The sequence below is a fragment of the Uranotaenia lowii genome, chromosome 2 (genome assembly GCF_029784155.1).
Source record: "Uranotaenia lowii strain MFRU-FL chromosome 2, ASM2978415v1, whole genome shotgun sequence".
NCBI lineage: Eukaryota > Metazoa > Arthropoda > Insecta > Diptera > Culicidae > Uranotaenia > Uranotaenia lowii.
Genome location: NC_073692.1, coordinates 62,899,593 through 62,914,016, shown reverse-complemented (window position 1 = coordinate 62,914,016; position 14,424 = coordinate 62,899,593). Strand labels below are relative to the sequence as shown.

The 14,424-nt window shown below is 33.0% G+C and overlaps 1 protein-coding gene across 1 annotated transcript; it reads left to right on the top strand.

The window, feature by feature from the left end:
• The first annotated feature begins 3,260 nt into the window (after positions 1–3,260).
• LOC129743645 (uncharacterized) lies at positions 3,261–8,274 on the top strand. The gene is made up of 3 exons (XM_055735724.1): positions 3,261–3,397; positions 7,528–7,971; positions 8,045–8,274. The coding sequence occupies exons 1-3, from the start codon at positions 3,352–3,354 to the stop codon at positions 8,182–8,184; spliced, it is 630 nt and encodes a 209-aa protein (XP_055591699.1). The 5' UTR covers positions 3,261–3,351; the 3' UTR covers positions 8,185–8,274.
• The last annotated feature ends 6,150 nt before the right edge of the window (positions 8,275–14,424 follow it).

The following is a 14,424-nucleotide window of genomic DNA, read 5'->3' as shown; positions in this document are numbered from 1 at the left end:
CCAATATCGCATAAACATTAATCAGTGAATATGGACGACCCCTTTGGCCAACCCCTGCCCCTAAATTTGATAACTGTAATCGATTGCTCGTCTTTCAAAACACTCATGTGCAAATTTTCATCACAATCCGACGGAAAATAACGTCAATAACGTGAAAACAATATTTGTCTTGTATGGACGACCCCCTTCAGAAGGGGTCGTCCAAAAATCTAAAAACATTTTTCATCATTCCTGGTCCTAGTGAGCATCCATGCCAAATTTCAGATCTCTAGCTCTTAAGACGGCTGAGTCTATAGAGGACAAACAAACAAACAAACAAACAAACAAACATACAGATAATTGCTTTTTATATATATAGATATAGATATATAGATATAAAATTTATCAGTTGAGTAAAATCAATCATTGATAACTGATGAACTAAAAAATCTTGATTAAAAAATGAAGATATATATGTTTATTTTACTTTCTTCAATTAAGGAATAATATTTTGATGATAATGATGAATGATCTTAACCAATTGAATTCTACACTTTTTAAAAATTGGTATAGAAATATTTTTCTACTATTACTATTACTGAGGTAAGTTAAAAAAAATGTTTCAATCTCCTGAAAGAATTCATTGAAGTCTGCAAAACTATTTGATTTTAGCATTAAAACATAACTTGAATTAATAATGATTCTTTTAAAAATCGTTAAAAATCTTTTGTTTCACTGAATTATTAAAGGAAACTCTTTGGAAAGTTTAATGAAAAATGGAGAAAAAAATAGTGGATGAAAACCTTTATTTTAGTCAGAAAAGTGAAGAAATTTCTAAATTAATTTATACCTGGTTTCTAAAATCATAGGGCACCAAAGTTAATCAAAATAAGCTTTAAAATTCTTTAATATTAATTATGCGGTCTTGTGTAATTTATCTAAACCCTTTTTAATGCAAAGGTAAGCATTAAGACGGTCAAGAAACTCTAAATAAAATAGAAATTGAAAATGGTTTCTTTAAAACGGGTTTTATTTAATTATATAACGATTTTTTTATAACTGAATTTATCAGTAATAAAGAGAAGGATGAACTTGTTTGGATGTACTTTTTAATAAAAATGCAATTTTAAAGACGAGATTGGGTTTTTGTGTGTCAATATTTGAGTTTCAAAACAAAAAGAGAGCGTCATATAGTGTACTCGTAAAATAAAATGTCTTTAGCCTTGAGTGATGTAGATTCAAATACCGTCGGAGGCGACATGCTTGTTTACACTTATTTTTAAACAGCTTTTTGGATCAAGTGAATTTACTTCTTCAAATGAAAATTTTTCTTGAGAAAAATCTCCATGGGGGGGTTAAAACCCTAGAAACCCCCCATATGGTTAAAGCTTATTTCGAATGAGGGTTTGTTTTCTCAATTTTGAAATAGTAAAGCATATTCAATTCTGCTTCAAACTCCTCCGAGATTTCATCCATGGCACAAAGACTGGACAGAAAGGTGTACAAATGTTCCTTTCGCTTCGATGGATCTGCTGAATGCCATTGCTCAAAACATAGGGCATTTTCAACAGTAAAAACATCATCAAGAAAAACGTAAATATCAGTAAAACGGGCAATTTCGGGCAGCTGAAACCACTTTGAGCTTTTAAAGGATACTATAAACGATAACTGGAGAAAAAATCAGAGAGGTATTTTGATATATTTTTGTAATGTCCAATTAAAGTTTGAATGTCATTTTTTTTTTAATATAAAGGACGCTTATCAATAACACCTTCATATTTGTATATATGGAAATAAATCACAGAGATAACCCCTCAAATGTCTTCTACTTACTTGCTTCTTCAGTTTCCATTGCGGTTAACACATTAAAAGTCACCAACAAATTAGTGAAAAATTAGTAAAATTGAGTATTAATTTCTGAAAAATACTGTGCACGTGTTGCGTGGAAACTATCTGACAATATAAGCCTAATACAGGCATATAAGTGCTCCCACGTGATTACTTATACACACGCAGCACGCTTCAAATATATATATATATATATATATATATATATATATATATATATATATATATATATATATATATATATATATATATATATATATATATATATATATATATATATATATATATATATATATATATATATATATATATATATATATATATATATATATATATATATATATATATATATATATATATATATATATATATATATATATATATATATATATATATATATATATATATATATATATATATATATATATATATATATATATATATATATATATATATATATATATATATATATATATATATATATATATATATATATATATATATATATATATATGAAAAGCACCGCCTTCTTGGTTTGGTGAAATAAAAATTTCGATTTTTTTATTTTTGTCTATGGGACGCTGCACTGTGCGGCACGGCCCTATGCACCGGAGGATCGGCGCGGGAACATTAAGTTAGTAAGTTTGTCAGCATCTCCGAGGTTTGAGATTTAAACCACAGAGAATTTAAACTCTTGCTGTACACAAATTACAAATATAACAAAAAAAAATATTCTTATTATTTGGCTAAATAATAATAATTGACAAGTAACAAGACAAACATATAAATACTTATGCCAAATTTTTAGAACACGAAAATTACAAACATTAAAAAACCAAAAACTAAAATGACAGAAATTCCAAAAATGTTAAAAATTACCGATTTGAAGAGCTCAAGCAGGTTGTTGAAATACTTAAGCCGGGTTCTTTTACATTTCCACTTTTGCGCCTTACTGTGATTTAAAATCAAATATGTCTGGATTTCAAGGTCTTGAAATTGGTTTGGTTTCTTACCTCGTTGTTTGATTTAGGATATGAGTTAATTTCTTAATGGTTCTTTATGGTGGAACGCATTAACTTATGACTCATATGTTTGTAATGTTGATGCGTAATCTTTGGTATTCACCCCAAGCTTTTGTTTCCAGAAAGTCTTAACTTATTTTACAAACAAAGTCCTGTTTCGATTAGAAAAGAGACATCATTGTGGCGATTATGTTGATCGAATGGAATTGAGATATGTTTATTTTTTTTCTAGTGACAAAGCTCGACTGTAGTAGCAAGAAAATAGTTGGAACGTTCAAGCCATTTCGAAAGTTTGTCACCAATCGAATGGAATTCCAAAACCAACAGATAACCGACGGAGATTGATTAGATGTCGCCGTCTTGGGTAACCATATTAAATTAGCGGTATGCAAATTACGATTTTCAGTTGCAAATTTACCTTTGAAAGAAAAGCCCGGTTATAAACTCAACCAGTGATCGTTAAGTTAAGCTTGTACAAATTACCTGAATAAGTGTTCCAAAAATGGTCAAACAAGTGGCATCCGTCTTTTTGGCAATCCTTGCTGCAAGTAAGAAAGAAACCATGCTTTGAAATCAATCTTGAAGACGGTGGTTTTACTTGGAAAGATAGTGAAATCTAGTGTTGTTGAAGAAAACAAATTAGAAGAACATCTATGAAGACGAATGAATAAATCTATTTTCGGATTGCTCAAAGCAACAGAAAGTAACGAATGAAATGTTGAAACCGTGTGCATATCTTCTGAATACATAATGAGAATAAAACTAACTGGATTGAGAATCCAGAAATCTGTGATATGAAGTTTGGATTCGACAATCCAAATGTTAAATTTAGAGCTCTAAATTCAGAATTCTTTACCCGTACGAAACTCAAAATTGGATCATCGGATAAGAATAACAATTATGTTTCATGTAGATCAATCTTAATTTTGGAATTTTGTTTAAAAGCAGTTCAGTTTTTTTTTATGAAAATTTCTATCAAACTGGTGGCAAACTCAAGTCCTAATTTCTATTTTTTTGATCATAATATCAATATCGCCTGTAATTTTTTGATAAATTCAATATGACACATGAGTTATGGTAAAACTCCCTTTATTTTTTTATGCCAAAACCAGGGGAAATCAATTAGTTTAAAGTCTGCAAATGTTGTCCGAATGTTAAAAATTTTGTGATCAAAAGTTAAATCTTCGAGTTTTTGAATATGACAAATTCTGTCAGTAATTGTTAGATTTAAAATCTCTTTATATAAAAGAGATAATTCCCTTTTTTATATCTGTGCCATCCAGTTTTTTACTAACAGTTTTCATCAAGCAAGTTAAAAAAAAAGTCTAGCTAAAATAGTGAACCTATTGCAATTTCTGTCTTTTTAGACGTCAAACAAAGCAAAGTATTTCGTCCTATTTTGTTTAATTTTTTCTACTTTTGTGTTGTCCACTATGGAAAGGAGGAATCTGGAAAAATACAATCATGTTTGCTTTTTTTAAAGGTTTTATTAATGACACTTTACCATCCTTGTGGCATTCGTGTCTTAATCATGTTTACGATAATACTAGTAGAAACTGAGACATCTTCTGGGATAAACCTAAATAGAATTTTTAACCTGATGAAAAAGTACCCCGTATCTGTTATCTTCAAGCCAAAAAAAAACTTAGCGCCCTTAAGTCAGTTCACGAATCTAAAATATATTTGGCGATTAAATCAATCCCAAAAGCAATAAAATGAACTAACAACGAACGATTAGTAGGTTTTTCACGGACTACACCAAAAAATCAAAACCGAAAAAGGGGCAAAGCCGTATCAGAAATCAAAATATTTTAAGTTTCAACTTCAACGCGAATAATTTGAATAAGATTTCACAATCAAATTTTCAAGTAAAGACATAGAATTTTCTCATGATTTGAAGTAAAATATTTAAAAAAAAAACAAAAATCCAAAGAAGGAAAGTTGATATTGAAAATCCAAAACATTTTTCAGTAATAATAGGGAAAAAATATACACACAGGTTTTCAATTTAATAACTATTGACAAATTTAGTACTTCCCATCAATATTGCAAATGTTATTAAATCAATTTAATTTTATCATTTTTTTTATTTTCTAGATTTTATGAAATTTTGTCAATTTTCTCAATTTTGTCAATTTTGTCAATTTTGTCAATTTTGTCAATTTTGTCAATTTTGTCAATTTTGTCAATGTTGTCAATTTTGTCAATTTTGTCAATTTTGTCCATTTTGTCAATTTTGTCAATTTTGTCAATTTTGTCAATTTTGTCAATTTTGTCAATTTTGTCAATTTTGTCAATTTTGTCAATTTTGTCAATTTGTCAATTTTGTCAATTTTGTCATTTTTGTCAATTTTGTCAATTTTGTCAATTTTGTCAACTTTGTCAATTTTGTCAGCTTTGTCAATTTTGTCAATTTTGTCAATTTTGTCAATTTTGTCAATTTTGTCAATTTTGTCAATTTTGTCAATTTTGTCAATTTTGTCAATTTTGTCGATTTTGTCAATTTTGTCAATTATGTCAATTATGTCAATTTTGTCAATTTTTGTCAATTTTGTCAATTTTGTCAATTTTGTCAATTTTGTCAATTTTGTCAATTTTGTCAATTTTGTCAATTTTGTCAATTTTGTCAATTTTGTCAATTTTGTCAATTTGGCATTTTTTTTTATTTTATTTCAATTTTGTCAATTTTGTCAATTTTGTCAATTTTGTCAATTTTGTCAATTTTGTCAATTTTGTCAATTTTGTCAATTTTGTCAATTTAATCAATTTTGTCAATTTTGTCAATTTTGTCTATTTTGTCAATTTTGTCAATTTTGTCAATTTTTTCGATTTTGTCAATTTTGTCCATTTTGTCAATTTTGTCCATTTTGTCAATTTTGTCCATTATGTCAATTTTGTCAATTTTTTCGATTTTGTCAATTTTGTCCATTTTGTCAATTTTGTCCATTTTGTCAATTTTGTCCATTATGTCAATTTTGTCCATTTGGTCAATTTTGTCAATTTTGTCAATTTTGTCAATTTTGTCAATTTTGTCAATTTTGTCAATTTTGTCAATTTTGTCAATTTTTAAAATTTTCTCAATTTTGTAAATTTTGTAAGCTTTTAAATTTTGTCAATTTTGTCAATTTTGTCAATTTAGTCAATTTTGTCAATTTTGTCAATTTTGTCAATGCAAAAAAGACCAATTTTTCGAACAACGCAACTAAACAGCTTTGAAACCATTATTTTGAACTTTTGAGAATTGTTTGAGACAGTGATGAAAAATAATTTTTGAAATTGTTAATTTATTTAGATATGATTTTGCAAATTTCTTCCAAACATTGTTTATCAGGTCAATTAGGTGCAGAAAGATGTTTTTGATTGATTGAAATTTCAACAATGTGAGAATTTCCAAATTTAAAGAAATAACAGCGATTTTTCAGAAACTACTTTTTTCCTAAAAATAAATAAATTTGATTTTTGCAATTTTTCTGCATGCTTTCTTTGATATCTCTCGTAAACATCAAAATATCGTAATACAGATTTCATGAGCTAAATTTTTTTATTCTCAAAATAGTTTTTTTTAATAAAAAAACTCAAAAATTTTATGCGTCTCCGAGATTTTTGGGTTTTAATTAGTGTGTGGGTGGAAAACGGAAAAAAAACAAAATTGATCTGATTAAATCACCGACCAGTGAGCAGGTATCGAATTTTGTTCCATTAAAATGATCATTCTTAAAACATTTTTTAAGTCGTTGAGAGAGTTTTGCATTGGTTAAGTTTTCAAGTTGAAACAATAGCTTTGTTGATTTTTTTTGGTTCCGGCACGAATTTTTATCATAAACGATTACAAATCTTTTCCAAAAGCGCTCATTTTTCTGTAGAAAAGTAAAAAAAAAAGCTACAAAAATGCTGCAGCGAATTTCGATTTGCCTGACCTAGCTATGCATTAAATTAAAGGGTTAAAACTTTTGATGTCCAAGGGATACGATTAAATATCTATGGACGTAAGTTTTTAGAAACCATTGAAGTTGAAAAGTGTTGCATGTTGCCCCAGTTGACGGTATGGATATTTATTAAGACATTTTAGTTGCAATCGGAATTGCACCATAACAATAACCATAGCTATAACTATATTTTGTCACCGATTTTAGATTTTTTATAACTAGCCTAAATCTTTAATTCTTTAGCTATTTTTTTTTTTTGGTTTCGAAGTTTTTTGTTCACTTCTAGATAATGTTGAAATTTTAAATGATCAATTTCAGCTTTACTTTATCAAGAAATTAATGATTTTCGTCGGTTTATTTAATTTTGCTATATTTGTTCTGAGTTTTGCATATTGTTATATTCCTAATTTTGCATATGGTCATCGGCTCGAAAATAGAAGATTCCATTCGAAACAGAATTTGACAGAAAACTAAATTTGGAAGAAATAATCAAAGATGTTCTTTTTATTGTTCATGGCAATTTTTGGGTGATTTCTTGAAAAAAAAAATGGATAAAAACCCTTCTTATTTACAATATCACTTCATTGAAACTATCGTCCGAAAAATTTAAAAAAAAATCGGATCAAAAATTTCTTCTAATTAGTTTGAAGAACTTTTCATTACTGACTTCTAATGGTATTTACGCTTCAAAAAATCTTTCGAACATTTCTCATATCTAGTTTTTATTTGAAAAACTTTTCCTTTTTCCATAGCCAACGCCCAACTTTACTGCTATTACTGCAACGATTGCACCACCCAGCAACCAATAGTAGCGGCCTGTCAAACGACATCGGTCAACAATCCGATCCTGACGCCACCCCCGGTGGTCACAAGCAATCCTTGGAATCCGATCAACCCCTGGGATCCGATCATAACACCGCCCGGAAGTGGTGGCATCATCGGAGGCAACCCTTGGGATCCTATCATCACGCCCACCCCTCCCGGATCGGGTGTTATCGGAGGCGGAGGAATAGGACCCACCAGTCCCCCGTTTACTACTTGGTATCCATGGCCGTTGGTTAGAGCTAATCTAGTTGAGGCTGAACCATCCGAAGATGATCACGAGCCGGAAGCTCAGGCCAGTCAGCTTGACGTGAACGAACAGGAGAGACCATCCGCGCGAAACACTTTTGCCTGTCTAGCTGTCAGATCTTACGGTAACTTTCGGAACTATTTTTTTTTATTTTAAATATAAATTTATAAATATAAATTTTATATTTTAATTTCCAGCTACCGGTCGGGAAGTAGTTCGTCGAGGTTGCGTCCAAATGCTTACCAGTGACACCGATCTTTGCTATCGGGCTGCTGGAGGGGTCTATGCGAGCTGTTCCATCTGTACCAACTATCTTTGCAACGCGGGAATCCTTTAATCGGTACCCACCATCATAATGTTATTCCCTTAAGGTCATCTGTTACGACAAGTCTGATTACACTGTTTGGCTCTTCAACTCACTACTTATTGCTGGAATTTTTCAATTTTATTTATAAAATAAACAAAATTCTTCTATTCAAATAGTTTATTTATTCCTGTTTTGATGACTACGTACATATGAATGAAGCATAGTTTTCTAAATCCTGATACAAGTTCCTAAAAGCATCGAAAAGAACCATGCATTGTTTCAAAATCCACAAATTAGGGCTCTATAAAAACTATATTTGAATAGTTTTACCAGACATCCCACGTACTCTCCAACAAATTGAAGAGCCGAAATTTTGACAGCGTAACGCTGCAGGTGGTATGCTGGAAGAGCTCCACGGTACGTGCATTCCGAGATGGTCATACTATCTACCAGAGATGCGACAACACACACGAGCTTGAAACAACTTTAATAGTGATGGGCGGGGGAGATGCAGAAATGCGTGATCTGGTGGCGGCCGATCGACCCGCGAATGTGCCGATTGCGAATCAAGGGTCGGTTCTTCAACATCAGCATCATCAACGTGCACAGCCCTTACCTTGGAAGTAACGGGGACGACAAATTCTATGCGCAGCTGAACCGTGAACACGACCGCTGCCCAAAATATGACATCAAGATCGTCATCTGGGATTTCAACGCTGTAACCTATGAATTGAGTCTCTCGCCAGCACAGCTCGAGACTTTATCCCCAGACAGTTGTAAAAGGAACCTTCTACCTCAGTCGTCTGCTTCCCAGTCCTCTCTCCCTGCACACACCTCCTCTTTGCGTGGTACCGAGAATCCCGTAACTCCTGCGTATTGAGACTACTATGCGGTTTTGGTGGATTCGAACGCCTCCGTAGCACGTAGCGCGTTGTCATTGCCTCACGACTCCGAAGTACAGGGTGCCACCTGCTGTACCGGATGGTCTCGTTGGATGGTAAGAGGCCCTCACACTTCCACAGGCTTTGACGGTAGTTGAAGACGCCCTTGGTTCCAGTCTCGTCGCGGGTTGGAGACAGGATCGACGCTCAGGAAAGATGCTTTGGTCACTCTTACCGGACTACAAAAGGGTCAAATAGGGGGATAGAGGGAATAAAATGGGTCTAAGGTCACCGTAACTCCGCCGGTTTTTTTTTAAAGGAACATGGCCTTTGGAACAAAGTATACTTTGGCGCTTTACTTGCCGTAGTATTTGCTCAGAGTTGCGACGAAAAATTACCTTATTATTTAAGGTCCTTGACTCCCGTACCGAACCATTTACCTTTCATGCCCCTCTATCTCTTCTTCCGGTTTCCCCTAAGCAACTCAGCGTCCATTTTCTACTGCCATATCCAGCCTTGAACTCAGAAACTTATCAGGTACTGCCATCTGTTGAAGCGTTCCAACATCTCCAGATGTTTATATTGGTTGGGTGCGTCCGAGGTTTTCTTTCGGGGTTCTAAGGCAGGTCCGATTCACTCTACACTTAATCACCAGCACTTCCTTGACATTTATAGGGTGACAAAAAAGTCCGGTCACACTTTTTTGGGGTCGCCTGTAGCCTATACGTTGCATCTCTCTGGTGCCATCTATATGTCAAATGAAAGGGCTAACTTTGCTGCCCACAGTGGCAGAGTTTCGTTTCTGTGCAGTTTGTGTACATTCCGTTGTGATTGGCAGAGTTGAGAGCAGCTGTTATCGCTGAATATGTGAGAAGGTACAAACCCGGACACATATTCAACATATTCAAACACCTAAAACCGCTCGTAATCAACCGGAAATTCGTGTACCAGACCATAAATCGATACCTAGAGACCAAAGGCACCGAGGACAAGACACGATCTGAACGACCAAGGTCTGTGAGAACTCCAAGGTTGAAAAAGATTATACGAGACCGGACGTGCGCGCCGCTTGCGACGACTTTCCGAGACGTCTGAGGCTGGTTCGATCAGAGAAAGATGGTGTAATTCCGAAATATCGTCTGTGAAGTATCTTGATGAGTTACTGAATAAAGCTATGAAATTCAGATTCTGATTTTCTTCTTATTCTTTGAAATATTGAGATTTTTCTGTGTGACCGGACTTTTTTGTCACCCTGTAAGTCGTAGATGTTTTAACCCTTATTCGCATTAGATTTCATTACTCTAATCTGCACTAGAAGTGTCAATTTGACACTACAAGCTAAAATCGTTATAACTTTTGACGTGATCAACTGATTTGAACAAAACTTATATCAATAGAAACCTTGTAATGTAAGTAGAATATGTTTAGAACATTATATATAGCTAAAGTTACTAGTTTTCTCGTTATTCAGCATGAAAGAAAAAAAAAATCCGAAAAAACATGCCTCACGAAAACTGCTGTAGTTCATATATTACACGTCCAAAAAAATATTTGTCTTATGCATATGACAGCTGAAGTTAATGCCTACATCATGAAGACCAGAAATATTTTTTTAAATTTTTTTTAATAAATGTCACAAAAAGTTAAAAAAAAGTGGCCTAAAAAACCAACTTTTCATTCGATTGCTAGTAAATACTGTTTGAACGATGGTAGGTTTTTAGAAAAAATATGACTACAAACTTTATCAAAATTCTAACATTTTGCTGTCTTCAGATTTTTGATGCAACAAAAATTGAAATTACTGAATTGTTCACTACTTTGCGCAATTTTTTTACAAATTGAAATTTCATCTCTTTTTGTGGTCCACCGTCAGGTTGTACCCGGATTTTCAGTGCTTTCACTTTGTTTGAACCAATCTATTGAATTTGTTGGTTCTTCAGTAACAAGGAAAAATTTATTTCCAATTTCGTAAACGCTCCTTTATTCGTACGAAGTTGATGGACACGTTTTAAAATTCTACAAAAACAATAAATTGTAATAGAAAAACTATAAGGTTTGTTTGTTTTGCTTACGTTTAGTAGCTTTTTCCTATATGGTTGCCTTCTGTCTGAATTTCAGCTATTTGCCTCCGTTAGCCACCTTTAATATTTATTATGCTAGGTTAAATGTGAATTCAGCTATTTCTCAATTAATTTCTCACCTATACTCGACAAAGCTCTCGGATGACGTGATAGTTTGGGAACTACGTACTTCTGTAGTGTTTCCGTATAGCCTAGATTCAGAAGTTACGAGTTATTCAAACCACTTAAACATTACACGTACGCCTACCTGCACTCGAGCGATTACACCTTTTCCACCTTCGTGCCACTAGTTTAAGTAAGAACTTTAACACTATTTAGCCCTGAGCTCAAAGATTAGATACAAATAAGGAGCTTTGCTGATGCAACCTTTACACTAAGCGCGAATTACTTCTTGTTGTTTTGTTTTCTTGTTTATCTTTTCATTCCCTTCCTTTCCGCTTAATTAGCCAAATTCACTTCTCACGTACGTGTGAACTCATCTTCTCATTGTAGAACTGTCAATTGAGATTGGGTGCGTTCAATAACGTTTTCGGTATCGAACGTCAGTTCAGTGACACAATCAAAAGTATATTCATTGGAAAGCAAATTTAATCTACATTCTAGTGAGGTGCAACAAATCACGCTGTGAGATTTCACAAAAATATGAAAATTATAACGTAAAATCATTCCTGAATTTCTAGAACTACAAGCAGCGCGTCCAGCAAAATGTGTTTGTTTGCTCTGATTGCTGTGATTCGGGCAGAGAGCGAAGCCGACAGACGAAATAATGATGCGTGTCGTGTATTTCTTGGTTGTAAATATTCTATTGATAGTAGTTTGCATTTGCTAGTCACGACACGCATCATCATTTCGTCTGTCGGCTTCGCTCTCTGCCCAAATCACCACCCATCACTTTTTTGAACTTTTTGTGACCATTTCATTAAAAAAAATTTAAAAAATATTTCTTGTCTTCATGATGTAGGCATTAACTTCAGCTTTCATATGCATAAGGCAAGTATTTTTTTGGACGTGTTATATATGAACTATAGCAGTTTTAGTGAGGCATGTTTTTTCGGATTTTTTTTTCTTTCATGCTGAATAACGAGAAAAACTAGTAACTTTAGCTATATATAATGTTCTAAACATATTTTACTGACATTACAAGGTTTCTATTGATATAAGTTTTATATGAAGTTCATAATAATTCAAACGACTTAAATAAATTTTACTTTTGGAGTTTCAAAATATATAAAGTAAAGATAAAGTAAAGATGCAATATTGAAGAACTTTTGAATTCATTTAGGGTCCCCGAAGAAATTTTTGTATTTTGAAGCTCCTGAAAAAAGTTACAAGCCTTCAAACTTGCAATTGTGTATGAGGGTTAAAGTAACCGACTCTTTTCGATATCTATTCAAATTCATTCAAATAATAATTTAGTGCATCATTGAAAATATGATATACATACATACATATCATATGATGATTTGCTTTAGTGTTTCTCGGCTACACTGACGATTATGCAACCTATCAGCAGAGCTGCCAAATTACGGTTGTCAAATTTTGGGTCTAACTACCGTTGCGTAAATCCAATTTTTCTCTGAATACGCAATAATAAGGTAACGATCGACAGCGACGAGCTGGAGCAAGGTGGGTATATATTCAGGAGGTGTTCCCGAATAACGAATTCCCGATTCAGCCATTTTGGCTATGTAGGCTATGCAACTATGCGGAAGTCATAAAGTTTGTTTACCAACAAACCACAGAAAAGCTGTGCAAAAAATAAACAAACTCATTGAGAGCCCCGCTCACTCCTCGCCTACTTACTGTGAAAGTCGGAGAACCTAGTGTATCTAAGAACCTTGAGCTGGAGATCCGCGGTGCCAGGTAAATGTTTGACGTTTTGTAGTTAGGGAAAAAGGTAAACAAAAAGGAGTAAATTTTCGATGAAACTCATTTTAACGATGGCTTTTTACTTCAGAGATCTCTTAAAAAGTAAATAGAATCAACTTTTAGGTCTTCTTCTAGTGTTTTAAATATTTATTGAAAAAATATTGATAGTTACTAAGCGATAAAATGAGTTTCAAAAAACTGGTGTTTTTCTTGCGATTGAAAATACACCTGAGTATTTTAAAAGTTTTTGAATAAAAAAGTGATATTTTCACAAAAATATTCATTCAAAATTTTTTTTGGAGATATTTATAAGCTAAATTTACGAAATTTTTCATTTTTGAAGGGCATTCTAACATGGAAAAACCCTGGTTGAAAAAAACTGGAATTTTAACCCTTTTTTCTATTAACAAAAGTAACAAATGTGATGTTTTTTTTCTAGAATTAACGGAGTGTTTGAGTTGTTTTTTTGTACTGGAAGAAGATTCAAAATGATTAAGATTTTTTATAGGCAATTATGGGTCATCAATCGACCAGCGATGGCGGAGCGAACAATAGGCCGAAACGAGACGAACTTTCGGTAGCAGAAAAAACACGACCGTTGCGCGCGATTAGGTTTTCAAAGTGATCTTTATTGAAGTATAAATAAATACATGTCACTTAAATTCTAGCGCGTTTGAGTTCACGTATCACTTTCTCGTCAGATGTTTCTCACTTCTTATATCTATGTATGAGTGTGCTGTGTTGGAAATTCATTTAATGTGTTTTGTGTTGTGTTCTGTCGTGTGAAATTATGTTGGGTGAAATTTATGATTGTGTATGCTATTTACAGATCATTTCTTCCCTTATGATTATTTCACTTTACATTCGTAATTAAATATTTTTTCATTCGATTTGTATTTCATTGATGTTTCTTCGTTTTCGATCGTGATTCGTTGCTCGTTGTGACTGCGTCGGAACAAGTTGTATTTCAATTATGAAAATTGCACTTCTGAAATGTCTGCTCTTATGTGAGAGCTGTTGCACATTTTCCGAAATTTTTTGTTAAAAAAATGAAATGTATTTCTATCGGCGTGTCTTGCAAGTACCTTCTCATGACAAAATTTTGCCCAATAATTATTAAAAAATAACATTATAAGCTAATTTCCCTTTTAATTATATGGCTGTTCCTTAAAAGCTCCCAAATTTCTCTAAACTCTTGTTTGGAGCACTTTGTGGCGCTACTGTTTGGTTAATATCTCCCATAATTGAAGACTTTGGCTATCTTGGCTCACTGGTTACCGCAGACAATGACACCCTGTCGTGAGATCCGGCAGCGAATGATTAGCGGAAGTCGTGTCTACTATGGACTCCACAAGCAACTGCAGTCGAGAAGATTTAGCCCAAAGTGTAACCTGTATATGACGCTCATTAGACCGGTTGTTCTCTACGGGGCACGAGAC

Excerpts from the sequence above, each read along its gene's own strand:
- LOC129743645 (XM_055735724.1), top strand. The coding sequence starts at position 3,352 with ATGGTCAAACAAGTGGCATCCGTCTTTTTGGCAATCCTTGCTGCAA. Across the intron at positions 3,398-7,527 it reads TTTGGCAATCCTTGCTGCAA|CCAACGCCCAACTTTACTGC; the intron begins GTAAGAAAGAAA and ends CTTTTTCCATAG. Across the intron at positions 7,972-8,044 it reads TCTAGCTGTCAGATCTTACG|CTACCGGTCGGGAAGTAGTT; the intron begins GTAACTTTCGGA and ends TTTAATTTCCAG.